This window comes from Colletotrichum jinshuiense, chromosome 2, assembly GCF_051148585.1.
Source record: "Colletotrichum jinshuiense chromosome 2, complete sequence".
In the NCBI taxonomy this organism is placed as follows: Eukaryota; Fungi; Ascomycota; class Sordariomycetes; order Glomerellales; family Glomerellaceae; genus Colletotrichum; species Colletotrichum jinshuiense.
In genome coordinates, this window is record NC_139309.1 from 6,085,216 (window position 1) to 6,094,334 (window position 9,119).

General features: G+C 47.9%; 1 protein-coding gene across 1 annotated transcript; it reads left to right on the forward strand.

Annotated features, from left to right (window-relative positions):
* Positions 1 to 3,844: 3,844 nt before the first annotated feature.
* Positions 3,845 to 5,782, forward strand: EsH8_II_001586 (beta-glucosidase; the record flags this gene model as incomplete). Its single annotated transcript, XM_083264884.1, has 1 exon — positions 3,845 to 5,782. The coding sequence occupies one exon, from the start codon at positions 3,845 to 3,847 to the stop codon at positions 5,780 to 5,782; it is 1,938 nt and encodes a 645-aa protein (XP_083122206.1).
* Positions 5,783 to 9,119: the final 3,337 nt, after the last annotated feature.

Consider the following 9,119-nt stretch of genomic DNA (forward strand, 5'->3'; position numbering starts at 1 on the left):
AGCAAGCGGTAATACTCAACGAGCGTGTCTGATCGTAGCAGCATGAATTGCATATCTCACCCACAGGGGGGTATATTTATTCACTTTCCGAGTCGCTCAACAGCACGAGCCAAGTCGCAAACGAACCCCCAAACGTAACGACAGAAGAGAAGCCCCCCTCCTTCTTGACTCTAGACAGGGCTCCTCTTCTTATCTCCCTCTGCAAGCATAGTAGGCTCCAAAGTTACAAAGACCAGCCACATTATTCACTCCCATTTTTTCTTCCACTGCATTTCCCTTTAGTACCTTTGCTCGGGCTCTAGCGGGGTCTCCCCATCCCTCTCCTTTGTGGATACACTCAGCTAAGAAACCAGATCCACTCTTTTTTGGAGACACAGGAGGAAAGTAAGTTAGAGTGTTATTAGTAAGGGTTTAGAGCAACAAGCGTGCGTAACTGTAAGGCCTTCCCTTTGCAGCTGTGAAGACTAGTAAAACCGCTTATAGCTATAAAGCTATGTCACTGTTTTACTACTACTTAGAAGTTTCCTAGAAGTGTTGACGTTACTACCTCATTTCCATCAAATATCCACTGTCAAGTATCTCCGAGCTCTTTCCCATGCTTAAACTACCGGCCCGCTTGGTGATAACCCGGCTTGGATGGAACAAAATGAACAGTATCGACGTAAGGCCCATCAGTAAAGCATCAAGCAGGTAGATGTACATTTCCTTTGACTGCAGGTTCCCCTCTGTACCCTCAATATACTCAGCAACTCGGAATAGAGACCGCACCATGATCAATAAGCTGCCGGCATATAAGACCCAGATAAGCCTAGTCCATGGTGTTTGGATGTTGTGGGACTGCGGAGTTGGATGACGGAAGTGACGAAAATGAAAGACAAGGGTAACAAGCATAAAAAATCCAAAGAAGAGGATTTGAATGCATAAGCCGACAACAATGATGTTTTCACCTGTTTTAACAGAGCCAGGATTTTTTGCTGTTGCAAGCATTCCGCCACCTGAGAGTATTAAGTATCAGAAAACTGTTTCTGTCATTATTTCTAGGAGGATAGGAACGATAGGATTTACTTACCCCCACCCTGGGCAAAAAATGACAAAACGTCGCCTAATACAAACACCTTAGTCAGCCGGTTCGGCCTGATCAAAGAGTACTCCCCTACTTCCAGGAGGAGAATTATTCGACCAAGGATCATGTAAATCGACGCAGCATATAGTGCTGGTCCGAGCAAGAGAAGGATTGACTGGATGATGTATGGTTTCAAGGTATAATCGGGTGCTTCTGATGCCGATATAGCTCGGCCAACGTATCCAACTGCTTCAACTAGGAAATATCAGTTCGAAGTGTTAATGTCTTGCTTGAGTGGCAGCTCACATAGGCATCCAACTACGAATGGAATGAAGTACCAAGTCCGACTTCGACATAGTTGGTAGATGTGCAGCGCAGCAGAAGCTCCAAACACAATGACAAAGATAACAGCCGCCGCCATGGACGGCTCATAGTGATAGAGAATGTAGCCAGAGGAAGCATCCTCAGCTCTCGTGCTGTTGTCCGTCGTCATGATGTGGCTAACGTCGATATGTCTTTGCGTAAAAAATGACCGGGGCGAAAAATAGTGGGGGGAAAGGGGGTTTGATATAAAAGTTGACTGAACCTGGGGCTAGCAGGAAAAAAGCTTCTTGACCGCACAAGGTGCTTGCAGATCAAGCCGATTCCTTAGTCAAGTCGCTGCGGCACCATGATATAAATAAACCTTCGCAGCGATTTCCCCCTGTCTCCCTTTTTCAACCTCTGAATGTATGCTAAGTGTGCGCATTGTTTCAATTGGAAATTGCAGCAATACGAATACGCTAAGCCTCCTCTCACAAGGCAGATTTGCAGGATAGGTCTCCAGAACTTGAGATAGCAGGCAGAGTCAGGAGGGGCTGAAAGATATCTCCCCTACCTTGATCGGTCAATGTCCATATGCGTTTAACAAAACTTTTTACAATTGCAAAGTACGTTGTCGTATTCGCATTTTCCCTACCTTCAGTTAATGAATGTTGACACGCGTTTAAAAGTTCACGATTACTCAACATTGCAAGCTTGTAGGCTCTCGAAGCGCTAACGTGGGCTGTCGTATTCGCATCGTCTGTATCTTGATTGGCTATTGTCTGTACTCGTTTGATAAACACATCACAATTACATAGCGCGTTGTCGTATTCGCCTTTTGCCTACCTTTGGTTCGTTGATGTCTATACGCGTTTAAGGATTCATGATTACTTAATAATGCACACTCGCAGGTTCTCAAAGCGCCATATCAGGTTGTCGTGCTTGCATTTTCTAGGGAAAGTGACTTGACTAGAGACTAGTCGATCAGTTTCCTACACCACAAGTAGCGCAATACGCGTGTTCATTTCAGGTTGGCAACATCACAGCCACACTGACCGCATGCGTAGAGTGGAGAGGAAATTTGATGCGAGGTGTTGCGGGAGTTTGGGGCGTAGCTGGTGTGTTCGACGGCAATGTTCCTGCCGATGGAGAGTGTCAAAGATATTCCGCTGTACCATGTACATACAAAAGTGAAGATCTCCACACTTGTATGTGGGGTACTTTAGCTTATTCTTCGCGGGGATGAGGATGCGGCTTGGGTGGGTCCGATTGTTTCGCGAGGCGATGACAAGATCATCGAGCGCCATGTCGTTGCCGTCAACGTCAGCGAGTGGATATTGGAATCGCTATCCACTTTGAAACTTCCGCGTGTTAGCGGAGACGAAAGAAATCGATATGTGTACCCGTGCACCTTAACCCACCTCGACCCTAGACAGCCTAAACATAGCATGACAGCACTACCAATGCGAGAAAACTCAACAATTCAATATGCTGAAAACAAACCCAACAATCAGCGGTCGAAGTCAGCCTTGATAGACTCTACCTTGCCTCCAAGACTTTAATCGGTTCCTACTTGATCCATTATCAGCGCGCAAGAGTTCTGCTGTTACGAAAGCTTCTGTTGAGCCATGGTTACGACATTAGCCACTTACACCGAGGTTCAGTAATCAGATCGAAGAGCTCACAGAAACAACGAGCCTCGCCGCATTGACACAAAAATGACAAAAGAGACCACCTAAGACCCTCTTCTAATTAAATTTTCTACCTTGCATCCTTGAGGGTTGAAGGGTGGGGGGCGTGGCATTACGACTCCCGCAACTACTTTCTTACCAGAAACTAACTCTACATAAGACGTCCATGTCTTTCCCGTTTTCTAGTCAACACTCAGCAAGCATCTTTCAGATGACGAAGTAGAGACTGCTTTGAAACAACCAGACATATACTTCCGTATCATGCGGCCCAGAACTTTGTTCATAGCGGTAGCTTCCGCGCTACTTCAACCTGGCGTGGCCGCAGATGCCTCTCCTAGGTACCTGAGATGTAAGAAAATCAGTTCATACATAGCGGATCTTACTGAAGAATGTGCACAGCTTCCAATGATGCCTACCAACTGGCCAGTGACTTCGTGTCTCAGCTAAGCACCGCAGAGAAAGTGGGCATCGTCACGGGAAGTTACCTTACCCCGAATTTAGCCTGCGTAGGCACGATTGGCGCTATTGAGAGACTTGGCTTCGACGGTATATGCTTGTCAGATGGACCGAGTGGTTATTCGCGATCAGACGGCGTTAGCGTGTTTCCTTCTGGAATCACGACGGCGGCTACCTGGGATAGGGATCTCACGTATCTGCGCGCTGTCGCACTGGGGGAGGAGTTCAGAGCAAAAGGAGCTCACGTCCATTTAGGGTACAGTGTTTGCCTTGTTTCAAAAATCCGCCTGTGGCATGTTGACTAACGATACGCAGACCGTCTTCAGGGCCTATGGGCCGTCACGCCCGCGGAGGCCGCAACTGGGAGGGCTTTGGCCCCGATCCTTACCTGGCAGGCATCGCCATGAATGCTTCGGTCTCAGGCATTCAGTCTGTTGGCGTACAAGCCTGCTCAAAGCATTACATCGGAAACGAACAAGAAACTCAACGGTCCTCCACTGTCGACGAGAACGGAGTAATCACTGAGGCCATATCCGCCGACATTGACGACCGCACCCTGCACGAGTTGTACCTATGGCCCTTTGCAAATGCTGTAAAGGCTGGTACAGCGACTATTATGTGTGCCTACAACCGGGTCAACGGGAACTACTCCTGCGCAAACTCCGAGATGATGTCCATTCTCAAGGACGAGTTGGCATTTCCGGGCTATGTTGTTTCAGACTGGTCTGCAACTCACGACACGTTGGGCCCCGCCAATGCCGGGCTCGACATGGAAATGCCAGGCAACATACCCGCGGCTGGACCTCATTATTTTGGCGACTCGCTGTTGAATGCAGTCAACAATGGCCTTGTGCCTATGGCCCGTCTTACAGACATGGCTGAAAGAGTAATGAGACCATACTTTCTTCTTGGCCAAGACAGCGACTTCCCGTCGGTCGATCCATCTGCCGGCGCTGTGTTCTGGACTTATCAATACGGGCATCTGATCCCAACGCCAGACCTCTATCCGGCAGTCAAAGCCCGCGACGTTCGCGGAGGCCACGCGGCGCTTATCCGGACCTTGGGTGCTGCGGGAACGGTTCTTTTGAAGAACACAAATCGCACTTTGCCTCTGACCAACGAGACTAACGTCGGTGTTTTCGGAAATGACGCTCCTTACCCGTCCAAGGGCTCAGTGTACCTCGACCTCAGCCAGTCTTTAGGTTTCGAAATGGGTACTCTCGATATTGGCGGTGGCTCCGGTACCGTCCGACACACGAATTTAGTGGCACCTTTTGATGCTATTCGGGAACACGTCGAGTCCACGGGTGGGCGAGTACAAGCAATCTTCGACAACAATGAGTTGCTTGACGACCGCTTCAGAACAATCTATCCAATCCCCGACGTCTGTTTGTTGTTTCTTAAATCGTACGGTACCGAGGGCAATGACAGGGATTCCACCGAACTACAGTGGAATGCGACAAAAGCTGTGGAAAACACGGCGGCAATGTGCCCAAACACAGTTGTCATCGTCCATGGGCCCGGTGTTGTACTTATGCCATGGGCTGACAATGAGAACGTTACAGCCATTCTTGCAGCGCATTATCCAGGAGAACAGACAGGAAACTCCATTGTCGATGTTTTATGGGGCGCTGTCGAGCCGTCCGGCCGGCTTCCGTACACCATCCCTAAGAATGAGTCAGATTACGGTCCCGATATCGTCAATTTGACGGAGCCAGTGTCTGATCCAAACGAATGGCATTCGGGTTTCACCGAGGGACAGATGATCGACTACCGACATTTCGACCAAAACAACATCGAGCCACTGTACGAGTTTGGATTCGGGCTATCGTACACAGAGTTCGGCATGAACGAAAGTCTAGCTGTTACTGTCAGTAGCGAGTTATCTCCTTTTGCAAACCCATCCAACGGGATAGAGCCTGGCGGGTTGAGTGATCTATGGGAACAAGTGGCCACGGCAACAATCGGGATAAAGAATTTGGGAGGCTCAAAGGGCTCTGCCGTGCCTCAGCTTTATCTATCTTTCCCTCAGAGCACAACGCCAGAGGGTACGCCAGTAAAGGTTCTTCGAGGGTTCGAAAAGGTGCGTCTTGAGCCTGGAGAGTCGCAGACAGTAGTGTTCCCACTCGCGAGAAGGGATGTCAGCTTTTGGGACACCAAGGAACAGAGGTGGACCATTCCGGAGGGGAACTTCCAATTCAGGGCCGGATTTAGCTCAAAGGATATTAAGGCTGAGGCTAGTGTCCAAGTGCTATCTAGGACAGGCTAAAGGCCTAGGATTCTAGCAAGCGACTTATCATGTCCTTCATTCCAGGTTAGGATTTAGAACATTGTAATTAGTCCGGATGCTTGCTTCCTTGAGGAGATGTGAATGCATATATCCATATTCCTCACGATTCTCTACGTCTGCTTCAGCAGGGGATCGTACTCTTTGAGAAGAGTCTGCCATTAGTAGCTTATCTATAGGAGAATGGACAAGGCACACATCTTCCCGGATTCGACTTGAGACTCCTGATCCTACGACAGCTCGTCCGAATGGATTAACAGCATGGTTACATGATTTCGCAACTTACACTCCTTGTTATCAAACCGGCTCCAGATCACATTCGACATGATCGAAGAAGAGACTTGTGCAGAAGTAGGGATATATCATGTGCCGCATTATCACCGACAGCTAGGGTATATTGCGGGGGGTTGAAAGAAGGTGTGCGTGACGGATGACGAAGATTGATAACGACAGCACGACCTGGAGCTTGGAGGTGTTTGGGAGGCAAAGTGCTGCATGATTTGAGTCGGGGATTAGGCGTGGAGGGTGGCGAGCACCCTGGGCAGAACCAGAGTTGTCTCCGGATCCAGCCAGATTGATGATGCTATAAGCGTTGAACAAGAAAGCATGGCAGCCGAGAGTACCTCTATCACTGATGAATTACGTACACTGAGATACGTACACGGAATAACGTAGATACGTACATGTGGCGGGACGAAGGCCTCACCACTCGCAATGTGAAGGTGCGACGACGGGCAGATCCGCCTCCGCTGCAGAACATTCTCTCCGCTGCCTGCAAGGCAGCAACGTTTTTAGAACTGCCATGTAACTGTTCAAGAAAACGCGTCATGATGCGATGCAGGTGTCAGGAGTCTCGCATCGCACTTTGAGACTAGGCATCACGCGATGGGTTGGAGCATAGCTTGCAATTTCGCACGAGGCTTCTCCAAGCACCACGAGCTTTGAGCGACGACTTTGGATCGATGCTGGCGAGGAGAACGTCAGGACGTGATGCATCACAACGGTGTCTAGTGGAGCTGCGATCTCGGCGAGAGGCGGGACGAAATACGCGCTGGATAGAGCCCGCGGTCAATGACTATAGTTGAAAACACAACGCTTGTGCAACTGGATGCGTTGGAATAACAGACAATCCTATCGTCTCCAGTACATCTGCAACATAGCTGAAGATAGATGACATAACAGCGTCTAGTGAACGCCAAGCCTATATTAATGAATAACAGCCCCACGTGTACGTCAACCCTCCGGCAGCATCTAACTGACAATCACGCTCCCTGACCCGGTAGTTTAAGATAATCCTAGCCAAGCAAGGCCGTTTACAACACTTCCTTTACAAATGTTAAATAACTATGTTGTATAACAGCAAAGATGCCTATTAACCCGATTACCCCTGCTCCTTTAGGCAGCGCAACCTTAGGGCGGCAGGTGATCCAGCTGTACCTAACATAATGTCCACAATGAATCTGAGTTAGATTCATTGAAAACACCGCGTATAACATATATAGGTCTCTAAAGACAGGAGGTCAAATTCATTAACATTTTAGTAAGCAAAACAGGTAAAAGTGATATATAATAAACGTATAAGATGAGGTGAGTATTATTCTATAATATAATTAAAGAAAACCGATAAATAAAGGAAAGGAGATTTATTTAAAGTTAAAGGTATTTTTTAAATATAGTTAGCGACTAGAGTTGAAAACATATTGACTAGGGTAAATGTTGGATTACGTGACCAGAATACAGGCGGGCGGTCAGCAGCCAGGCTGCCGGCCGCCGGCCGCGGCAGCGGCCGCAGCAGCGGAGCCCGGAGATTACGTCTCCGGGCTGCCAACAGCTATATCTACACTTCCGCTGCTGCTGCTGCCAACCTTCTACTTTCCCTTCTACATACCGATTTACAGCTTCCGAATATACCATATTGATATTCAGCGAGCCCCAGCCCATAATACAGGCAGTCCTGTTGTATACAACAGATACCCTGTGATTCCAACACTAATCAGTAGTTAACTTCACAACCACTACGATTTGTAGATAGCTTCACTACTACAACCACAATACCGCAGATCAGCAAGGTTAAGCAGAAGAGACAGTCGCTGTTGATCCCCCTATCCGTTCCAACCGGTCCAGGTAGATCTAACGGTACTATGCTAACGAAGCTATTGTAGATCCTATTTAGTCTATTCCAACCAGCCTGCCTAGGGTCTCGTAATACCTTTAAATCTCCAGAAGAAACAGGCTTTAATTCCGCCTAGCTGGAGAGCATCCATTATACAGTCCCCCTATTCACCACCTACTTCGCCTACCTACCTATATACTTTCTTCTTCTAACCTTATTACCCACACTACCCCTAGCAACAAGGATTATTATTAATAACCTCACTTTTCCCCCTGATTACGTCAACAATCACGTTAACTGACGGTAATTACGCAGCCCAGCCAACTACACCAAGAAAACCCAACTTCAACAGGGCCAATAGCGGCAACGGCGGCTCTTCTATACTACCGCTAGCAGCAGCTCTTCTATACACTACTGCCAGCAGCAGCCAGCTCTTCCATATAGTTAGAAGCAGCAGCAGATCGTCCACCCGGCCGCCGCCACCAGCCAGCTCCACAAGACAGCTGGCGGCAGCTCTTCTACTCCTTCTACTTCCACTTCTATAATAACAACTTCAACTTCAACCTTCTACCTCTTCAACCTACTGTTCAACCTACTACCCAGCCTACACAAAAGGTCTTCTAGACAACTAGTAGTAATCCGCCTAACGAACGTATACACCTCTAACGCTGCAGCTAAAGAGAAACGCCTGTAATCAAGGTGTTGTCAGCCTACCTGCCTGGAAGATCCACCACATCGCCCAAGATGACATCACCTGCCCCATCTACTACACTGTCTACTACGCCGTCTGCTGCTCCATCTACATCAACCAACAGCAGTATAACTATACCTATTCCACCCAACCTACAGAGCTACATTAACTAGTCAACCTGAGGCAACATAGCTATATTTAAGCTAGCAGCAGAGGATAATACAAAGCAGCACGTTAACTCTACAATCGTCTTTATAATAGAATAGTACAGGATTAACAACCTTACAGGCAGAAGGCTGTAGGAGGAGATCTACTACTCTATAGACGAGTAGCCTAAATCCACTTAGGTAGCAGCAACGCTATAAATCGTTAAGTATCTATAAGAATACCTCCTTACTAATAGCGTCTACATCGCTATAGATAGTAGGCGGATCGCCAAGAGAATATACAACGTCTTCCAACTAGATACCTTCTACTTATAGACCAATATAGAGGTTAAAAAGATAGCTGCTAGG